This window comes from Hyla sarda, chromosome 13, assembly GCF_029499605.1.
Source record: "Hyla sarda isolate aHylSar1 chromosome 13, aHylSar1.hap1, whole genome shotgun sequence".
Lineage (NCBI taxonomy): Eukaryota > Metazoa > Chordata > Amphibia > Anura > Hylidae > Hyla > Hyla sarda.
The window spans coordinates 14,446,675-14,470,240 of NC_079201.1; the positions used below are offsets into that span (position 1 = coordinate 14,446,675).

The following is a 23,566-nucleotide window of genomic DNA, read 5'->3' on the forward strand; positions in this document are numbered from 1 at the left end:
TATATATATATATAAAAATGAACAAACAAACAAAAAGAGGTAATTAAAGCCAATGCCAGTGAAGTGGAGGATGTGCCCATAGAAACCAATCAGATCGCTTCTTTCACTTTTCATAGGCCTTCATGAAAATGAAAGAAGCGATCTGATTGGTTGCTATGGGCAACTGGACAACTTTTCCTCTGCACAGGTTTTGATAAATCTCCCCATTATATATATATATATATATATATATATATATATATATATATATATATATATAGATAAATGAACAAACAAACAAAAAGAGGTAATTAAAGCCAATGCCAGTGAAGTGGAGGATGTGGTAATGTTCAGGTTTTCTGATACGTCAGCTACCGTAATGATATGCCAGATTGCTGTGCCCTCTACTGGCATCCAGGGGTGCAGCTATAGGTGAGGTAGTAGAGGCACCCAATCCTGGTTCCATACATGAAGGACTTTTGAATATTGCAGTATTTACCAACCAGGGTGCCTCCAGCTGTTGCAAAACTACAACTCCCAGCATGCTGGGAATTGTAGTTTTGCAACAGCTGGAGGCACCCTGGTTGGGAAACACTTCAATATCCAAAAGTCCGACATGTATGGATACAGTGACAATGATAGGATACGACTACCACTATACATTAATTATAAATGTATTATTATACAGTTTCCAACATTAAGAGGGGAATTTATCAATGTGCGGGCGAAGTCTTTTTTGTACACTTTTTTTTTTTGTGGTGGTAATGTGTACGTGCGGCAAATTTTTTAAATGGTCGCCCGGCATGCCATCAATATGATGCTAGTGCACACTTTTCAAAATAACACCACATGCAATAAAAAAGGTATTTATGGGGGATAATGGAAAAAAAAAAAAACACAATTTTGCAACATTTCAGGAAGTTTTATTTTTCTGCCGAGCACTTTATGGTAAAACTGACATGTTCCCTTTATTCTGTGGGTCGATGCAATTAAAACGATCCCCATGGTTACCTGCATTTCTATCATTGTACGGATTGAAATCAGTAAAAAGTCAAATTAGAACGATTATAGTAGGTTTCAAATGTTCCCATTCTGTCCCCTATAACTTTCTCATTTTTTGCGCATTGATCTTTAGTTTTTATCACTATCACTTTTGTGTTTTTGTGAATTTTTTATTCCATTTTTTTTTCTTCATGTGACCCAAAATGTGTACACTTATTTTCCATGGACGCCATTTATTCTATCAATAACATTATATTTTATTAGCATGGACTTTTCTGCACGGTGCGATACAAAAAATAAAATAAATATATATATATACTGTATATATATATAAAAAAAAAATATATATATATATATATATATATATATATATATATATATATATATATATTTAATAATTTTTTTTTATTAATTGTTTATTTATTTAAATATTTATTTATTTATTTACATTTTTTTTTGTAAAATGGGAAAGGGGAGGGAGGCTATTTAAATTTTAATTAGTGGCTCATTTATATTTATTTATTTATTTACCATTTCTTTCATCACAGAGGACTATTCAGCACAATCATTAAACTGCTGTTACTGTTTAGTGCCATGCTATAGCATAGCACTGATCAGGAATATCGGTGATCTGTATGGCCTGCCTGACAGCATACTATATATACTGTATATGAATATCTATCATAGGTAGCGCTGCGGGCAGACTTGCTGTCCGCAAGCGCACCCCTGTTTCTGCTGCCGATGCCGCTGCAGTTCGCATGCGAACGCCGGGTCATTCCTCACCTCCTCGCTGCTCTGTCCCCTGTGCCGTGTCTGTCGGTGCGTGGGTCCCCGCCTCCTAGGGCGCGCGCGCTGGCTCTTTAAATTGGTGCTAACCTGTTTTGACCCTATTTAACCCCGCACTTCCTTAGATCTTTGCCGAATCTTTGTGCCTTTACTGCCTTAGAGAAAGCGTTCACTTGTGTCTTGCCTTACCATGTATTCTGACCCCATTGTTACATATCCAGACCCTGCTCCAGTGCCGCCTGCCTTCTGACCTCTTGCTACGTGACCTGACCTTGCTACAGTGCCACCCGCCCTGACCTCCTGCCAGTCTTGACTTTGTGTTTGCCTCATCCTCTTGCCACATTATACCTCGGCTGCCTGTGGTGACGAGTCATATCAGGGGTAGCGACCTGGGTGCCCCCTGCTGCAGAAATTCCACCCGCTTTGCAGCGTGCTCTGGTGAATACCAGCGGCACCTTAGACTCTGCTCCCTGGTATGGCCCAAGTCATCATTCTCACAGGTCAGTGGATCCACTTCACCACAGGCATAACAGTATCTCTAGAAAGAAGCCTGGAGGAGGGTAATGAGCTATCCGGCCACCATTATCACTTATTGGACCCCTGAGATCGCACTGCTGGTGGTCCAATGAGTGTCCCCAAGGCACCGCAACTGCTTTAGATGCTATGATCAGCATTGATCTCGGCATCTAAAGTGTTAATGGCGGACATTAGGGTGATCGCTGATGTCCGCCATTAAAGGTAAGTTCCCACTGGAGCTGGTACCTGCCGTCTATAATGCGAGCGCAGCTTCTGCACTTGCTTTATGTGCATGACATAAATGTACATCATGGTGCCCATTGTAAGGTACATTAACGTCATGTGTCCTCTAGAAGTTTATCTGCTGCGCAAAATAAAGCTGTCTACAGCCAGTTTTGTAAGCCAGGTCTGGGCTGGATAATATTTGAGGTATAATTAAGGGCATTGCACAAAAATCTGCATAAATTACTTCAGATATAGAGCTGCTAAATAATCGCACATTTTTTCCGCAACAGTAGTGTGGCGCCAACTGGGTGATGATTGGGGTGATGGAATGCAGTGGCTCAGATGTAATTTGTGATGCCAGGGCACTGTTAACCTCCACGGTCCGAGGATGAGCTATAATATTATGATGTTTTCGGTGTTTACTATATTTTGATGTTTTCTATATTATGATGTTTTCCATGTTTTTTATATTAAAAATATAAAAACATAAAATATAAAAAACATGGAAAACATCATAATATAGAAAACATCAAAATATAGTAAACCCCGAAAACATTATATTTATATGTTTTCAATGCTTTCAATATTATGATGTTTTTAAAGGGGTACTCCACTGGAAAACTTTTTTTTTTTTTAATCAACTGGTGCCAGAAAGGTAAACAGATTTGTAAATTACTTCTATTTAAAAATCTTAACCCGTCCAGTACTTATCAGCTGCTGTATGCTCCAGAGGAAGTTCTTTTCTTTTTTAATTTCCTTTCTGTCTGACCACAGTGCTCTCTGCTGACACCATTGTCCATTTTAGGAACTGTCCAGAGTAGGAGCAAATCCCCATAGCAAACCTCTCCTGCTCTGGACAGTTCCTAAAATGGACATAGGTGTCAGCAGAGAGAACTGGGGTCAGACAGAAAGGAAATTCAAAAAAGAAAAGAACTTCCTGTGGAGCATTTAGCAGCAGATTAGTACTGGAATGATTAATATTTTTAAATAGAAGTAATTTACAAATCAACTTTTTAACTTTCTGGCACCAGTTGATCAAAAAAAAAAAAAGATGTACCCCTTTAATGCTTTCCATATTATGATGTTTTTATATTATATTTTGGATGTTTTCTATATCATGTTGTTTTCCATGGTATGATGCTTCCTTTTTATCATGTTTCCTAGATTATATTTTTCAATGTTTTCCATATTATGATGTTTTCTAAAATATGATGTTTTTTTTATATTACAATGTTACCTATAGTATATTTTAAATGTTTTCTATATTATGATGTTTTCTATAATATGATGTTTTTTATATTACAATGTTTTCTATAGTATATTTAAAATGTTTTCTATTAGGGATCGACTGATTATCGGTGTGGCCCGCCCCCCGTACCGCCCCCACCGCACCTCGACCGCCCCCCCCCCCGACCCACTGCACCGCACCGCGTCGCACCCCCCACCGTAGTGCTGGCCGGTATACTGGTATGGATTTTTGCCCATACCGCTCCCCCACCCTCCGAGTCAATAAAAAAAATTTAACTTACCCGTAATGGGGGTGGTCCGGGCCATCCATCCATCCTTCCTGTAGTGTCCGGCGGCATTCGGGGTGGAGGGTGAACCGGTCGGGGCTGTCCTTCTCCGGGGGTCATCTTCTCCACTCCGGGCAGGCTCCGGCCTAGTACGCTGCATAGACGCCGCTACGCCGTTACGTCAGGTGTGTCGCTGCGCACGGGCGTCACAGCGCAGCGGCGTCTATGCAGCGTACTAGGCCGGAGCCTGCCCGGAGTGGAGAAGATGACCGCCGGAGAAGGACAGCCCGGACCGGTTCACCCTCCACCCGGAATGCCGCCGGACACTACAGGAAGGATGGATGGATGGCCCGGACCACCCTGACAGGTAGGGGGAGAGAAGAGGGTGGTGGTGGCGGCGGCCTATGGCACCGCAAAAGCCACTGCAGTGCATTGATTTAAAGCGCCCACTTTAAATCAATGTTCTACAGCGGTGTCGATGGGGGATAAATAGCCGATAACTTATACAGGAATATCGATATAAGTTATCGGCTATCGGCCCTCACCTCCACCGATTATCGGTATCGGTATCGGCCCTAAAAAAACCGATATCGGTCGATCCCTATTTTCTATATTATGAGGTTTTCTATAATATGATGTTGTTTATATTACAATGTTTTCTATGGTATATTTTTCAATGTTTTCTATATTATGATGTTTTCTATAATATGATGTTTTCTATTATATGATGTTTTTTATATTACAATGTTTTCTATGGTATATTTTCAATGTTTTCTATATTATGATGTTTTCTATAATATGATGTTGTTTATATTACAATGTTTTCTATAGTATATTTTTCAATGTTTTCTATGTCTTTTCATCAAATGTTGTACAGTACGGTACCATAGTACCATCACTATGCTGAACAATTGTGACTACCAGTTTGGGAGCACAACGAAAGTAAATTAAACCTCACCCAGCTCATTTACATTGTGATTAAGTCGGAAAAAAAGGAGGAGAGCGACGGCGAGCTGCGGTTATAAATACAACCTGGATATTACCTGCCGTCATTCCATGACTACCTGGTCCGAGCGCAGAGCCTGAATCACTCACAACAAGGGAGCCATGACAGGTGAGTGCTGGACTGTACCTCCACGATGTTACCTAGCTGTACGCTTTGTATTATGAGTCGAGTGATAGATGACTGAGATAATACATGTCATTGTGGGAGGAGGTTTATTTTGCTTTTACTTGCACGCCCGAATCCTAAGCACGACTGAAAGATGAAGAGTCCCATCTGTCACTACCTTACACAATACGCCGGTAAGGTAAGATCACGCACATGATATTATTATAGTAGTAGTAGCTATTCGGCTTCTCCTTCAGCCGAGCAATGCAGTTTATTGTATATAGTGTTTTATGACACATTTGTGCTTCTTAGTTTTGTATACTACTACTACTTCTAGAAAGCATTTCTAGAAAGCAATACATTACAGCAGACGTTGCGAAACTACAACTCCCGGCATGCCCGGACAGCCTTTGGCTGTCCGGGCATGCCGGGAGTTGTGGTTTCGCAACGCCTGGTGGCAAACTGGTTGGTGTTAATCCAGGAATTGATTGGCAGACATTGAGTCAAGAAGGATTTTTTTTACCCCTGAAATGAGGACAATTGGTTTCTACCTTATGGTTTTTAGTTTGTTTTTTTTTTGGGTTAAGCAGAAAAATGTAAGTAAAAAAAGTGGCGCAAGTCCACTCATAAACGTAGACGATCAAAACTCATGAATAAGATAGTGCTGGGTTTTATTCATAAAAAGCCAAGTACATAATGCACTTCAGGGTAAAAACCCCTTTGTATGTTCAATGGCAGTGTTAATATGCATGTTTTTTTTTACTTTTTCTGGATCAACACTATACTAGATTAAACTGGATAGACGTGTGTTTTCAGCCTTACAAGCTATGTACTGTAGCCCAAGTAACTATGTCATTGTGGTGCTCTTGTCTGGGTTCTGTTTAAATCCTGGACTGTTGGTGGTCTTGAGGACTGGGTTGGGGACCTCTGCTCTATACCACTCATATAAAGATCTGGACTGTTGGTGGCCTTGATGACTGGGTTGGGGACCTCTGCTCTATACCACTCATATAAAGATCTGGACTGTTGGTAGGCTTGAGGACTGGGTTGGGGACCTCTGCTCTATACCACTCATATAAACATCTGGACTGTTGGTGGCCTTGAGGTGTGGGTTGGGGACCTCTGCTCTATACCACTCATATAAAGATCTGGACTGTTGGTGACCTTGAGGACTGGGTTTGGGACCTCTGCTCTATACCACTCATATAAAGATCTGGACTCTTGGTGGCCTTGAGGACTGGGTTGGGGACCTCTGCTCTATACCAGTCATATAAAGATCTGGACTCTTGGTGGCCTTGAGGACTTGGTTGGGGACCTCTGCTCTATACCACTCATATACAGATCTGGACTGTTGGTGGTCTTGAGGACTGGGTTGGGGTCCTCTGCTCTATACCACTCATATACAGATCTGGACTGTTGGTGGCCTTGAGGACTGGGTTGGAGACCTCTGCTCTATACCACTCATATTAAGATCTGGGCTGTTGGTGGTCTTGAGGACTGGGTTGGGGAACCTCTCCTCTATAACACTCATATAAAGATCTGGACTGTTGGTGGGCTTGAGGACTGGGTTTGGGACCTCTGCTCTATACCACTCATATGAAGATCTGGACTGTTGGTGGTCCTTGAGGACTGGGTTGGGGGACCTCTGCTCTATACCACTCATATGAAGATCTGGACTGTTGGTGGTCCTTGAGGACTGGCTTGGGGACCTCTGCTCTATACCACTCATATAAAGATCTGGACTGTTGGTGGCCTTGAGGACTGGGTTGGGATCCTATGTTTTAGACAGTCCACTTTCTGCAAAAGTATATAGAGAACTAAAAGAAAAGAGGATTATCTGTGGTTTCTTCTTTGATATCTGAATGATGGAGAACCTGGTTGTTCCAGAGGTTGAGCAACAACTCAGAAACATAATTTGCACCTTCCTACTTCATTGTAACCAGTCTCTTGTACCCCAACCATTAGGCTGACAGTCCTTTGACTAGCACTGTTGGTAGTTACTTGTTTTTGTTTTACGTTCATAGCAGAATAATATAAAATTGTCATTTTTGTCAAAGAACATGGGAGAATATCATAGATTTATAGTTCCCTTTATGACTATAAGCGGTGGAGGGGACATTGTATATTGTTTATACCTTGTATATTGTCATATCTATATATATATATATATATATATATATATATATATATATATATATATATATGAAATAATAAGCAATCATTTGTAATTGACTATAAACTGTACATTCAGTGACATTGCTCTGGCTGACATTCCAGCACCTTGTACAAACAAGGACGTCATTGCTCACATAGTTGTGAATTAAAAAGGTTTTGATTATCCCAAATTGATGTCTGAGAAATTACATAGGAAAGAACAGTAGTCAGAATTAGTAACTGTGTATGTGGCCGGTGTTACTCCATGATAATAATAGTTACATAATCCACTTACTAAGGCCCCATGGATATTGACCAGTATTGACCATGGCATCTAAGGCAGTGGTCTCTAACCCAGTCCTCAAGGCCACCAACAGTCCAGATCTTTATATGAGTGGTATAGAGAAGAGGTCCCCAACCCAGTCCTCAAGGCCACCAACAGTCCAGATCTTTATATGAGTGGTATAGAGAAGAGGTCCCCAACCCAGTCCTCAAGGCCACCAACAGTCCAGATATTTATATGAGTGGTATAGAGCAGAAGTCCCCATCCCAGTCCTCAAGACCACCGACAGTCCAGATATTTATATGAGTGGTATAGAGCAGAGGTCTCCAATCCAGTCCTCAAGACCACCAACAGTCCAGATCTTTATATGAGTGGTATAGAGCAGAGGTCCCCAACCCAGTCCCCAAGGCCACCAACAGTCCAGATCTTTATATGAGTGGTATAGAGCAGAGGTCCACAACCCAGTCCTCAAGGCCACCAACAGTCCAGATCTTTATATGAGTGGTATAGAGCAGAGGTCCCCAACCCAGTCCTCAAGACCACCAACAGTCCAGATCTTTATATGAGTGGTATAGAGGAGAGATCCCCAACCCAGTCCTCAAGACCCACCAACAGTCCAGATCTTTATGTGAGTGGTATAGAACAGAGGTCCTCAACCCAGTCCTCAAGGCCACCAACAGTCCAGATCTTTATATGAGTGATATAGAGCAGAGGTCCCCAACCCAGTCCTCAAGGCCACCAACAGCTCAGATGTTTATATGAGTGGTATAGAGCAGAGGTCCCCAACCCAGTCCTCAAGGACCACCAGCAGTCCAGATCTTTATCTGAATGGTATCGAGCAGAGGACCCCAACCCAGTCCTCAAGGCCACCAACAGAGCCATCATTTGTAAATGGTAGTAATCTTGACCATAAAATATACATTCAGTGACATTGCTCTGTCTGACATTCCAGCACTGCTCACATAGTTGTGAATTGAGAAGGTTTTAATTATCCCAAATTATTGTCGGAGCAATTACACAGGAACAGACAGTAGTCAAAATTGGATGATAGGCTCTGTGTATGTGGCTGGTGTTACTCCATGATAAAAAAAAGTTACAAAATCCAATGACTAAGGCCCCATGAATATTGACCACTATTGACCATGGCATCTAAAGCAGTGGTCTCCAACCTAGTCCTTAAAGGGGTACTCCACTGGAAACATCTTATCCCCTATCCAAAGGATAAGTGAAAAGATATTAGATTGCGGGGATCCCACCCGCTGGGGACCCCTGAAATCGCTGGCGCAGTGCCCCTGTCGTTCAGTGCATTGAGCAAACTTTGCTCCATGCCAGATGACTGGCAATGCGAGCCGTCACGCCCCCTCCCATAGACATGAATGGAGGGTGAGTGGCGAGACATCCCGAACACAGAAGCTGCAAGCTTCCGTGTTCCAGACACCGCCGCTGCCGGCTCGGAGATTGCTGGAGAACCCAGCTTGACCCCCGCAATCTAACATTGTATCCCCTATCCTTTAGATAGGGGATAAGATGTGTTTGGCCGGAATGCCCCTTTAACAGTTTAGTAACTATTGTTTAAGGAATAGAAATAGGAATAAGGAATAAGATATCATGTCTACGTTAATGGAAGACCCTGGTCATCAGAACGTAGGTCATGACCTCCAATCACTCAACAAACCCAAGCTGTCCAACATGTTCTTAAGTCGCACACACATGAACCAGAAGAACATTTATAGAGCCGTACGGTTTAATCTCATTTATGGACAATATGGAGTAGGCGTGGAGCTGAAGCCTTCTTTATGGAGATCACAGGAGTTTAATTTGACAGTAGAACAAATCCCGGGCTTCTCAGTAGGATAAAGTGATCATAGTAAATTCTATGAGTTAATCCACTGGGATTTATAAGGGACGAGAATAGTTGAATGGATTTTTTTGTGCTGTTATTGCTACATAAGGTTTCATTCTTTGCATTAGTTTTAGCTCAATAAGACAATAAATTAGTCTTTAAACCAAACCGGTAACATCTAAGACAATTGGATTCCAGTTGTGATGGTTGTATTGGTGGGGAAAGGTCCGGTTGCACCCACAACGGTTGTCGACTTCTGCCCAAATCTTCCATGCTGGTATAGGAAAGAAGATTACCCCTATTGTACCACAGTATGCCCCACCTGCCGTTATTCGAGCGGTTGTCCCAGCCACTTTCATTTAGTGTCCCAATGCCTTCAGGGATGTCTCGCACCCTCTCCAAGCTGTGACATCTGTTACCTAAGCCAGTTCCCTGAAGCATATAGATTCCTGGCAGATCTATGTAGACTCTGCAGGCACTCCATGTGGTCTCAGCCACACACTGTAGACCAGAGGTCCCCAACCAAGTCATTAAGCCCTACCGACAGTCCAGGATTTGATTTGTTCCTGTTGTATTCCAATAGAGTAACTAAAAAAGCCTTGAGCACTGGGTTGCAGAACAACGCTGTATACTACTTGCATTTTACCCCCCTGATGCACTCAGGGTCCAGCACTACAAATCCAGCACCTTGCCTATTAGCTATTGATGGCCTATCCTTTGGCCATCAATCAAAAAGTTCTGGAAAAGGGGAATGAGGTTAAGCTGCAATACCAGACTGATGTTGCCTCAGGAAAAAGTTTTTTCTAATCCTGAACTGTTCCTCATATGCATTGGCAAAGCAACAAAATGAACTCAAATATTCCTGCTTTATTAAAGGGGTACTCTTCCCCTAGACATCTTATCTCCAGTTGCGGGACCCCCGCAATCTCGGCTGAGGCACCCTGGACATCCGGTGCACGGAGCGAACTTTGCCAGATGACTGGCGCTGGGGACCCTGGCGATCTCCCTGCTGCACCCGGCGTTCGTTTAGAGCGTCGGGTGCAATGCCGGAGGCTTGTGACATCATGGCCGTGCGCCACTCGTGACATTGCGGCCACACCCCCTCAATGCAAGTCTATGGGAGGGGTGTGACGGCTATCACGCCCCCTCCCATAGACTTGCATTGAGGGGACGTAGCCGGGACATCACGAGTGGGGCACGGCTGTGATGTCACAAGCCTCCGACGTGGCATCCGATGCTGTAAATTAACATCGGATGCCACGTCCTTTGGATAGGGGGATAAGATATCTACCCCTTTGAATGTGTTTTTGGAGACTTCTTAATTCATGGTCTGTCCCTAGGATAGGCTATTTTTCAGCTGTTTTTCAGAGCAATATTACAGCTTCCTACAATGGTTCCATTTCCTACAATGGAATTGAACTGCAATACCACACACAAACTGAAGATATGAGTGGCGCTGTTTCTGGAAAAAAGAAGCTAGGATTTTTTAGCCCCTTTCAATGGTCATTCATTGGTTGATTAGAATACAGCATTGTACAGAGCAGAGGGAACGTAAAGTGGCACACAAAGTGACGTCAACTCCACTTACCGCCATATAGACTCCATGGGGGAGATTTATCAAAACCTGTGCAGAGGAAAAGTTGCTGAGTTGCCCATAGCAACCAATCAGATCACTTCTTTCATTTTTCAGAGGCCTTTTCAAAAATGAAAGTAGCGATCTGATTGGTTGCTATGGGCCACTCAGCCACTTTTTTCTCTACACAGGTTTTGATAAATCTCCCCATTATGTCCTTTTCTCTATTATTTCCCAGAAAATAAACCCTACACCGAAAGTAAGCCCTAGCAGGATTATCAGGGCGGGCTGCAATATATTCGGCCTACCCCGAAAATAAGACCTAGGCCAGGGGTAATCAACTGGCGGACCGCGGTCCAGATCCGGACAGCGGCCGCCAGTAATTCCCGCAGACCAGACCAGAATTTTTGGCACGGGGTTGTGCACTGTGGGTGGACTACAGAACAATCACATAACATGAATTACACACCCGGGATCATAAAGGCAATACCGCCTGTCATTGAGGTCAAGAAAACAAAGGGGGGAAAAATCTGATCACTTAAATCTGTGTCGGTCGGGTTCACATCATGTTTTTAAAGTGGTATTCTAGGAAAAACTTTTTTCTTTTTTTATATCAACTGGCTCCAGAAAGTTAAACAGATTTGTAAATTACTTCTATTAAAAAATCTTAATCCTTTCAATAATTACCAGCTGCTGAAGTTGAGTTGTTGTTTTCTGTCTGGCAACAGTGCTCTCTGCTGACATCTCTGCTTGTCTCGGGAACTGCACAGAGTAGAAGAGGTTTGCTATGGGGATTTGCTTCTAAACTGGGCGGTTCCCGAGACACGTGTCATCAGAGAGCACTTAGACAGAAAAGAACAACTCAACTTCAGCAGCTCATAAGTACTGAAAGAATTAAGATTTTTTAATAGAAGTAATTTACAAATCTGTTTAACTTTCTGGAGCCAGTTGATATATAAAATAAAGTTTTTTTCCTGGATAACCCCTTTAATACCTAAATATACCTAAAAAATTGAGACAAATGTATGGAACCTTATGTCAACCTCCACATTTATTTGACATATATACCTTAAAGGGTACTCCACCCCTAGACATCTTATCCCCTTAGGGGATAAGATGTCTGATTGCGGGGGTTCTGCCGCTGGGGACCCCCACGATCTCGCTGCTGCACCCAGCGTTCGTTAAGAGCATCGGGTTCAGTGCCGGAGGCTCTTGACGTCCCGGCCACACCCCTCCATTCGTGTCTATGGGAGGGGGCGTGTTGGCCGACACGCCCCCTCCCATAGACATGAATGGAGGGGGCATGAGGGGACGTCATGATGGGGCGTGGTTGTGACGTCACGATCACGGCCTCCACCCCCGAGCATTTCGAACAAAATGTTCAGAGCGCTGGAACACCGGAGTACCCCTTTAATGCATTTTCCATTTCATTGATCTATACAAGCAACCAATCAATTGCTCATGAATAGTGTTGAGCACGAATGTTCGTAATGCAAATTTTTATCGCGAATATCGGCACTTCGCGATTTTGCTAATATGTAGAATATAGTGTTATACATTTGTAATGATAAAATATGCGTGTGTGTTTTTTCACATGCAGATTTTTATGCGAATATTTATGCAAATTTCCCATGCAAATTTTTGTTTATTCTCACACGAGAATTTTTGTGCGACTATTTATGTGAATTCTCCATGCAAATTTTCACATTGAAAAAAAATAAAGCAAATGACAATAGCGAATATGCGAATTTCGCGAGCATAGGACGAATAATCGTCAATATATTTGCGAAATATCGCAATTTCGAATATGGCCTCTGCTGCTCATCACTACTCATGAAAAGCAATAAAGCAAATCACCAACGTTTCCCATTTTCCAGATAAAAAAAATGTAAAACAAAAACAAAATAAAACAAAAATACCCCCTATATTTGGTATTTAAAGGGGTACTCCGGCACTAAGACATCTTATCCCCTATCCAAAGGATAGGGGATAAGATGCCTGATCGCGGGGGTTCCGCCGCTGGGGACCCCTGTGATCTAGCACGCAGCACCTCGTTACCATCAGCCCCCGGAGCTCCGGGTCTGATTACTGGCGATCAATGCAAGCCTATGGGAGGGGGTGTGGCAGCTGTCTGTCACGCCCCCTCCATAGGTTTGCATTGAGGGGGTGGAGCGTGACATCGCGTGGGGGCGGAGCCGTGACGTCCCAATGCTCCGGCCCCGTGATCGCCAGTAATCAGACCCGGAGCGAACATGCTTCGGGGACTGATTGTAACAGGGGTTCTGCGTGCAAGATCACGGGGGTCCCCAGCGGCGGGACCCCCGCGATCAGGCATTTTATCCCCTATCCTTTGGATAGGGGAAAAGATGTCTTAGCGCCGGAGTACCCCTTTAAATCATCACATTACCGATTCCATACAGTCAACAGCGTCAACGGGGGGGAAAAAATTCTAAATGACAAAATTGCTGATTTCTGGTCAAAGGGAGATTTAAAAAACAAACAAAAAAACAAACAAAATTATTCGAAATGTAAAAGACAGAAAAAAATTGGGACACATGATATTGTCCCAACCAGAGGCATAACTTGTAGCTTCTGGAGCCCAATGCAAAATCTGCAACAGGGCCCCATATGACAATTTAAAAAAAGGTTTCTTATGGGGCAGGTGGGTTTTGGGGTGCCCTTCGTCACCAGGGTCCGGATGCGACTGCTATAGCTACGCCTCTGGTCCCAACCCAAGGTATCCCTGGGTTCTTGTCCCCTGTGAACTCTTGGTGCCCAGTCATGAAGATCTGAAGCTATTATTATCATGACTGCTCCGACAGCTCAGCCTGACCTCGGAGCGCGGCGTCTTATTAAATCCGCACGCTGTCATTTCACAAATTGCTGTGGTTGGAATTAACGCTGTAATTCGGGGATGAATAAGTCTTCAAATTATAGATGAAAGTCTATAAATCACCTGTAAAGTGCAATTGACAGCATGAGTACGCACATTGTATGCCGAGAAGAATTATAGACCCGATACGGGATGGAAAATTCCTGCAAAGTAGACGACATTTAGTTCCGAACGGGGTCGTGACATCACGGGCACGGCCCTTGTGACGTCACGCCATGCCCCCCTCAATGTAAGTCTATGGGAGGGGGTGTGGCGAACGCCACACCCCCTCCCATAGACTTACATTGAGGGGGCATGGTGTGACATCACGAGGGGTGTGGCCGTGACGTGACGACCCCGCAGCCAGCACCCAGCGTTCGGAACTAAATGTTCTGAACGCTGGTTTTTCTTCCAATATCCCAATTTCATCCATTTTTAAAAATATGATTTGTAATGGACAGGGCTATCCGGCAAACCATGATACAGAAGTATTGGGGTACAATAATGTGGTGGTCTTGGGTGTTGCGGTGATAGTGTAGGGTATATTGGTGTTAACCCTTAATTGTTGTGACGCCAGGGTGAGGTTTCCTCAATGGAATAGTCCTACCACCAACCGTTCCCACAAACGGAAGGTAGAAATAACGGAATGTCCACAGCAGATTTTATGAAGTAAATTGAAGAAACTTTACTGCATATTTTATGCAACGACATGGAACACAACAGTCTTTGCGAGAGAGAGAACCGCGGTACAGGTTCCTCACAGGTTTGCTGGGACTCCGGGATCAATGAGCTTTGGTGCTAGCCCCTTATATATTAAGGGGGTGGGACAAAGCTCATTGGTCAGCAGAACCCTGGGTATCACATGACCCAAAGGTCCTTAAACCATAATACAATTAAATTAAAAGGCACATGACCTCTAAGGTCCTATACAGAGGTATTCCTATATAACATATTAAATATATATATAAATAATATATAATTAAATACCATTTAAATGAGGTGACAAGGGGTTAGTCCTACAGGAGAGCCCCATTGACATGGAGGAACTCTGGCTGAGGGGACTTTACACAAAGGGACAGGACCAGGTCCTGTACCGGGACACCACAATAAGTAACGCCAACTTGACTCCCGGTACGATGGTCACTCTCCCTGCAGGACACCAAGTGATCACAAATGAATCCCACTTATCAAGACTTACATATTGACATCTTCGATTACCCCCAAAACAGTAGAATTGCAATATATCCCCCCCCCCCCCCCAGATATCTAGAGAATTAAAAGGGTTATCCTGCAAATAAAACCTATCCCCTAGCCACAGAATAGGCTTTGGATAGGGGATGAGATGTATTTGGCCAGAATACCCCTTTAAAGGGGTTATCCAGGAAAAAAAAAATGTTTTATATATCAACTGGCTCCAGAAAGTTAAACAGATTTGTAAATTACTTCTATTAAAAAAATCTTAATCCTTTCAGTACTTATGAGCTGCTGAAGTTGAGCTGTTTTTTTCTGTCTAAGTGCTCTCTGATGACACCTGTCTCCGGAACTGTCCAGAGTAGAAGCAAATCCCCATAGCAAACCTCTTCTACTCTGTGCAGTTCCCGAGACAAGCAGAGATGTCAGCAGAGAGCACTGTTGTCAGACAGAAAACAACAACTCAACTTCAGCAGCTGATAATTATTGAAAGGATTAAGATTTTTTAATAGAAGTAATTTACAAATCTGTTTAACTTTCTGGAGCCAGTTGATATTTAAAAATATTTTTTTTCCTGGAATACCCCTTTAAATCAATGAAGGGTCTTCCTAGCATATCACAAACATGCATCATATTTGTATAGTGTTAATTTGTATAGTGTTTTTACGCTAATTTTTTTTTTACAGATTTGCAAGTGAACAGTTGTGAGTGGTATCTCTCTACTAATAAGGCTAACCATCACACCGATGCCTTCGACAACCATGAACTCATCCTCCGGAGAGGTCAACCTATCACCATCACTCTGAACTTCAACCGACCTCTCCAATCCGGAGAGAATGTTATGTTCATCACTGAAACTGGTAAGATGTAATGTTATTAGGTCTGGGGAGAATGAGCAGTGATCAACCTCTGACCTCTGGGACCCCACCTGACACACACACACACACAATCTCTAGAATGGATCCCCGATTCTACCCGCTGAATGGAGCGGTGAACGGCACACGCACCATTCATTGTCTATGGGAGCACTGGAGATATCTACTAGAGGTCACGGGGGTCCTAGAGGACAGACCGCCCCCCCATCCCTCCCCCTTTTGATCATACAGTTATAAGGGAATAGGTTTTTGGACTAGAATACCCATGCATGATAGAAGGAACACATTTGTCAGGTTGTGAATGAATTACCTCAATGGACCTACGTTGGGAGCTCTAGATTTTGTTCAATTTGGAAAACCCTTACTTATTGGAAGGGCGTATAGTGCATAGTGTACCCCTGCTTGGACTCAAAGAGATCGGTTGTAGTGTCGAGGACGAATATTCCTAATGCAAATTTTTATCCCGAATATAGGCACTTTGCGATTTCGTGAATATTAAGGATATAGTGCTATATATCCGTAATGACGAAAAAAAATTTCACATGCAAATTATTATGCAAATTTTCCATGCAAATTTTGGCATGGAAAAAAAAGTGAATGAACATAGCGAATATGCGAATTTTGTGAACATAGTGCAAATAATCATCAAAATATTGCGAATTCGAATATGGCCCCTGCGGCTCATCACTAATCGGTTGTATTGTGTGGAGAAACTTGCTACTAAATGTCCAATTTCTCTGCAAAACTACAGGTGGATCTGGGTTACCAATCTGGAAATTCTCCCTGCATTCACAAATTGATTCTCAGAGTCTCAGTTAGGGGCAAAGCTATAGTAACCCCATAACAGCCAAAGGACCAGGGACAGCGAATCCCCTATTTGCTATTGGTCATCTATGAGCCTAAGAGAGTATCTCCTGCTCAGAAGAACCCAACAACTTCAGGCCTTACGTTAGGGCTTGACAAATCCCAGGCGCCAGGTCACCATAGCATCTGAGCATATCATCCTGGCGCCTAGGTTTTTGTCAGCCCTCTCAATTAACCTTTTCCCAACCCATGACAAACATTTAAAGGAGAACTCTCATACCTAAGTTTTAGATCGCAGGGGTCTGACCGCTGGGGCCTATTGCGATCTCTTGTATGGAGCCCCGGCTCCCCCCTCTATGGGAGAGCTGAAGATTGCCGAATGGCTCTCTGGGGGAGAGCTGGGGCTCTGTACAGGAGATCACTGGGGGGCCCAGCGGTCAGACCTCCTGCGATCTAAAACTTATCCCCTATTCTGCGGATAGGGGATACGTTTTTCTGTACTTCCAGGTATTAGACTTCTACTTTAAGTCATGGGTTGGGTGTGGGAGTATGATGTGTGTGAGTTCCGGTGGTTGGGAGGGGGCTTCCCCGGCACAATGTCATCTGAAGCCCTGCCGGGTGAACATCCGCCCTCACTCAGCATAGAAGAGGCAGCCAATCACAGCAGGCTTTTCTCCCTCCCCTCCTCTCTGCATGTGAACGGCAGAGAAGAGGGCGGATCAGAGCAGACCTGCAGAGTTTGGATGCACACAGCATTCACTCTGCTCTGCATGACTGACAGGGCAAAGAGTGAAAGCAGAGCTGATGTCCCGCCCACACTTCCTACTTTGGACTTATACCCGACCGGCATGAGTCCAAAGTCAGGTCCCGGGCAGACAGAAAATGTGGCCAGCACCAGGAGGGAGACCCCTAGTGGCCGTATTTTCAAAGTGTATAAATTTGTCAAGCCCTGCTTTACATATACAGCTCATTGATGTTGATGTGCACCATGAATAACCTTTATTTCCCGGTAGAGGAACACCAGGGCATTAAAGGGGTACTCTGGTGAAAAACTATTTTTTTTTTTAATCAACCGGTGCCAGAAAGTTATACAGGTTTGTAAATTACTTCTATTCAAAAATGTTTATCCTTCCAGTACTTATCAGCTGCTGTATGCTCCAGAGGAAGTTATGTAGTTCTCTCCAGTCTGACCACAGTGCTCTCTGCTGACACCTCTAATCATGTCAGGAACTGTCCAGAGTAGGAGCAAATCCCCATAGAAAACCTCTCCTGCTCCGGTCAGTTCCTGACACGGACAGAGATGTCAGCAGAGAGCACTGTGGTCAGACAGAAAGGACTACATAATTTCCTCTGGGGCATACAGCAACTGATAAGTCCTGGAAGGATTAAAAATTTTATATAGAAGTAATTTACAAATCTGTATAACGACCTGCATCAACCACTATTGGCCCAAAGTGGAAGTTACCTACCGTTGAGGTCGAATAACATATGTACATACTTCTAACTTGGCAATTGTGTCTCATGTAAATGAGCAACAATGGGTCTGTCTGCTGCCAAACTCAATGTCATGTCTTCTCATACAAGGTCAATCTCCGTCAGAAGAAAACAAAACAAGAAATACCTTTCCACTTTTTGGAAACGGCAACCAGAAGTCATGGAGCTCCGTCCTTATATCCAGTAACGCTAACACCCTGACGGTGGCCATAAATAGTCCTCCCGATGCCGTCATTGGGTATTATATCCTTAGTGTCTCGAAGAATACCAGCAGCACCCAAGAAGTGTCTCCACAACCAATCGGTGGACTCTACTTGCTCTTCAACCCCTGGCTACACGGTAAAATGTTACAAACTTCCTCTACAGGTTTTTTTCTGTCTCCTTACATTGTGCAGACCGCCGCCGATCAGGAGAACAAACCGGTAGAAGTCTACCTTGCCGCACGCTCCTCTCCCTGCTCTGTGTCACATGATCGAGACACTCTCCGTAGATATTACATTATGAGACCGCCTTGATCACATGACACAGAGCCGGACACAACCTTCATCCAGCTCTTTCTCATGATTGGGGGAGGTCTGAACACTCAAAAATGTTTTAACATGTCAACAGTTTTTTCCAAATGACAGTGCCGATTTAACACTGGCATCTAAATCACCGGTCTTAGTAAATCCACCATCCCCCCCCACACTTTCTATATCTCATAAGAGACTGTTTGAAAGGGGTACTCCGCCCCTAGACATCTCATCCCCTACCCAAAGAATAGGGGATGAGATGTCTGATCGCGGGAGTTCTGCTGCTGGGACCTCCCCAAATCTCCCTGCAGCACCCGGGGTTCGTTCAGAATGCCGGCCTCTGCGCCGGAGGCTCGTGATGTCACGGCCACACCTCCTTGTGACGTCACGCCACATCCCCTCAATGCAAGTCTATGGGAGGGGGCGTGACTGCGTCACGCCCCCTCCCATAGACTTGCATTAAGGGGATGGGATGTCATGAGGGAGCTTGGCCGTGACGACACGTGCCTCCGGCGCCGCATCGTCAGTCACCCGGCACAGAGCGAAGTTCGCTCCGTGCACCAGATGACTGTGTTGCAGCAGCGGAGATCGCGGAGGTTCCCAGCGGCGGGACCCCCCACAATCCTTTGGATAGGGGATAAGATGTCTAGGAGTGGAGTACCCCTTTAACGTATTGACGTGGTACCACTATGTGCCGGCTCGCTGCAGCTCTCGTGTGTGGCAATGCCAACACTGTATGACCTCTCATCTGGACTGGCAGTATGAAGAGTGAGCAGCGATGGCCTTTTTGGTTTAAAAAAAGTCTTTTTTTACCAGATTAGTTTATATAACTCTACACCATAAAAACATATACGGCCCAAACACAGTGCCACTCTTTCAGCATACACCTGGCCCATAGAACTGAACAGGTATGTTGGATATAAGTAGGTGACGGAAACAGAACCTTAATGTATTAAAGATATATTGGTTTTTCTGGTTTATTTCAGATGACGACGTGTTTCTAGCGGATGAGAATGAGCGGCAAGAATATGTTCTCAATGAAAGAGGGGTGATATTTTCGGGGAGCGACAACGACATGATGGCTATGACCTGGAACTACAATCAGGTATTGGGTATATCTATAGAAAATCTGAAGTTATAAAGGGGTACTCTGCTGGAAAAAAAACATTTTTATAAAATCAACTGGAGCCAGGAAGTTAAAGGAGTACTCCGCCCCTGGCATCTTATCCCCTATCTAAAGGATAGGGGATAAGATGTTAGATCGCCGCGGTCCCGCTGCTGGGGACCCCGGAGATCGCTGCTGCAGCACCGCGCTATCATTACTGCGCAGAGCGAGTTCGCTCTGTGCGTAATGACGGGCGATACGGGGGCCGGAGCAGCGTGACGTCATGGCTCCGCCCCTCATGACATCACGGCCCGTCCCCTTAATGCAAGTCTATGGCAGGGGGCGTGACGACCGCCATGCCCCCTCCCATAGACTTGTATTGACGGGGGCGGGCCATGACGTCATGAGGGGCGGAGCTGTGACGTAACGATGCTCCGGCCCCTGTATTGTCTGTCATTACGTGTAGAGCGAACTCACTCTGCGCAGTAATGAGAGCGGGGTGCTGCAGCAGCGATCCCCGGGGTCCCCAGCAGCGGGACCCCGGCGATCTGACATCTTATCCCCTATCCTTTTGATAGGGGATAAGATGTCTAGGGGCGGAGTACCCCTTTAAAACAGATTTGTAAATTAGAAAAAAAAAGGGGTTGGTGCAGCTCACAATTTACTACTGTCCGCGGTATTGGGGCAATCACTTATACCCAAAGTGATTAAATAATCTAAATATGTTGTGTAAAAATAGCCCAAACCTCAAGGATAATAGTTTTTATAAAAAAAAATAATAATTAAAGGGATATTTTATTAAATGTATAAGATTTTAATTGCGTATATTCCTCACACAAGGGCCCTGTGTGAGGAATATAAGCAATTAAAATCTTATGCATTTAATAAAATATCTGTTTAATTGAAGCACGGTCTTGAAAATATTTAACCTTTTTTTTTTTATGTATTTATTTTATTTCTAAAAACTACTATCCTTGAGGTTTGGGCTATTTTTACACAACTTATTTAGATTTGTAAATTACTTCTATTAAAAATCTTAATCCTCCCAGTACTTATCAGCTGCTGTATACAACAGAGGAAGTTCTTTTCTTTTTGAATTTCCTGTCTGTCTGACCACAGTGCTCTCTGCTGACACCGCTGTCCATTTTAGGAACTGTTCGGAGCAGGAGAGGTTTGCTATGGGGATTTGCTCCTACTCTGGACAGTTCCTCAAATGGACAGAGGTGTCAGCAGAGAGCACTGGGGTCAGACTGAAAGGAAATTCAAAAAGAAAATAACTTCCTGTGGAGCATTCAGCAGCTGATAAGTACTGGAAGGATTAAGATTTTTATATAGCAGTAATTTACTAATCTGTTTAACTTTCTGGCACCAGTTGATTTAAAAAAAAAAAAAAAAATGTTTTCCAGCGGAGTACCCCTTTAAGGGGTTTTCCTAATTACAGGATAGGGAATGATTAGCTGATTGTGGAGGGGGCAGGGGTGACCGCTGGGCCCACCCCCTATGTTCAGCCTATCATCTCCTATCCTGTGGATAGGGGATAACTTGTCCAGAAGGGTTAACCCCATTAATATAAGTGAATATAGTAAAATTTTAAAAGTACCATGTATGGTACCAAATATTGGCTTGTTTTATATAGGGGTGTTATAGTGTATATATATATATATACACGGTATATATTATAATTCTGTTTTGTGTTTTATGTTTGTAGTTTGAGAAGAATATACTAGAAATCTGCTTTGCTATATTGGATCGAAGTATCAATTACCAAGTAGATCCACAGTCAGATGTTGCCCAGAGGAATGACCCCCTATATGTGTGCAGGGTGCTCAATGCCACGGTAAGTCAAAATCAACTAGGTTTTTAAATGTTTTCAAATGATACATATTTGCTTCATGTTTAATATCCATCTAGCCTCACCTTCACCCCTTGTTTTGTTTTAACATTTTGACACTGTTACAGCTACTGTAGCTACTTGACTAGGTTTGCTCTGCACCTGGCCCTATCGCTCAGTGTTCAGTACAGGTGCGGGGGCTCCTGTCTGTGATAGGTGTCCTGGCTCTCGTAAATATTTGCTTGGGAAATCGGCACTTTTGAATTTAAATAGGGATCTGAATCCGAAACGAGGATTGATTTGTTAAATCAGAGCACAAACAAAACTCTGAAGATTTCCTCATATCTAGTAGCTTTATCTGTCATGACCAGGGGTGGACAGGGAGAGTGAGCCCTAAGCTGTCCCTAGAAACACTCTCCCTGCCTACTTGCCCATCCGCACTAAACAGCGGATTGACGACTTGGAGCCGGTCCCTTCCTGCGCTAAAGTACAATGGGCCTAAAGGTACACAAATAATACAGTACATAGTCGGGTACAGGTCATAAATGTAACGGGAAGGCAAAATGCAGAACAGATATACCAGGCAGGATATAAATACAAACAAGGCAAGATATAGCGTACTAATATACAGTTCAGAAACTGGAATCTAGATAAATGGCAGATATGAATAAATGATCTAAAAGACTAGATTTGGAATAAGTATATAGCAAAAACCAGGAGATGCAGGGGATGGACAGAAGCACTGAATGTAAAACACTAAACAGGTCACTGGAGTGTAGTCACTGCTCAGTAGTGTGTGGCCTCCACGTGCCCGTATGACTTCCCTACAACGCCTGGGCATGCTCCAGATGAGGTGGAGGATGGTCTCCTGAGGGATGTCCTCCCAGACCTGGACTAAAGCATCCGCCAACTCCTGGACAGTCTGTGGTGGATGGAGTGAGACGTCCCAGATGTGCTCAATCGGATTCAGGTCTAGGGAACGGGCAGCCAGTCCATAGCATCAATGCCTTCCTCTTGTAGGAACTGCTGACACACTCCAGCCACATGAGGTCTAGCATTGTTTTGCATTAGGAGGGACCCAGGGCCAACCGCACTAGCATATGGTCTCACAAGGGGTCTGAGGATCTCATCTCGGTACCTAATGGCAGTCAGGCTACCTCTGGCAAGCACATGGAGGGCTGTGTGGCCCCCCCTCACCATTACTGACCCACCGCCAAACCGGTCATGCTGGAGGATGTTGCAGGCAGCAGAACGTTCTCCACGGCGACTCCAGACTCACGTCTGTCACATGTGCTCAGTGTGAACCTGCTTTCATCTGTGAAGAGCACATGGCACCAGTGGCAAATTTGCCGATCTTTGTGTTCTCTGGCAAATGCCAAACGTTTGCACAGTGTTGGGTTGTAAGCACAACCCCCACATGTGGACGTCGGGCCCTCATACCACCCTCATGGAGTCTGTTTCAGTGCCACCAAAACAGAAAAATACAAAAACACAAAAATGGGCAAAACACCACCTAGTCAAGTTAGAAATGGCTAGAGTTTCATGAAGATTTTAATACCACCATATGGTTGTGAATTGCTATATAACCCCCATAATTGCTGGCATCATTTCCAGTTTTATGTCTTTCCACATTTGAATATGTTTAGTGTGGGAGCGTCCTTATATATATGTATCTAAGTTAAAGGGGTACTCCACTGCTCAGAGTTTGGAACAAACTGTTCCGAACGTTGGAGCCGGCGCCGGGAGCTTGTGACCTCGTAGCCCCGCCAACTCAACTCGTGTCACGCCCCCTCCCATAGACTTCCTTTGAGGGGGCGGGGCGTGATGTCATGAGGGGCTATGGCATCACGAGCTCCCAGCGCTGGCTCCAATGTTCCAAACGCTGAGCAGCAGAGT

At 44.1% G+C, this 23,566-nt stretch overlaps 1 protein-coding gene across 14 annotated transcripts in view; it reads left to right on the forward strand.

The window, feature by feature from the left end:
• LOC130297684 (protein-glutamine gamma-glutamyltransferase E-like) overlaps positions 1 to 23,566 on the forward strand; it is a 229,414-nt gene that overhangs the window by 180,206 nt on the left and 25,642 nt on the right. For 8 of the 14 annotated variants that reach the window (XM_056550409.1, XM_056550408.1, XM_056550411.1 and 5 more), the window contains 6 exons: positions 1,989 to 2,267; positions 4,900 to 5,136; positions 15,736 to 15,909; positions 18,313 to 18,561; positions 19,721 to 19,839; positions 21,548 to 21,676. In XM_056550409.1, the coding sequence (XP_056406384.1) occupies positions 5,130 to 5,136; positions 15,736 to 15,909; positions 18,313 to 18,561; positions 19,721 to 19,839; positions 21,548 to 21,676 (678 nt within the window). In that variant the 5' untranslated portion in view covers positions 1,989 to 2,267; positions 4,900 to 5,129. The remainder of the gene's footprint in view (positions 1 to 1,988; positions 2,268 to 4,899; positions 5,137 to 15,735; positions 15,910 to 18,312; positions 18,562 to 19,720; positions 19,840 to 21,547; positions 21,677 to 23,566) is intronic. The other 6 variants (XM_056550416.1, XM_056550414.1, XM_056550410.1 and 3 more) reach the window with 1 other exon arrangement.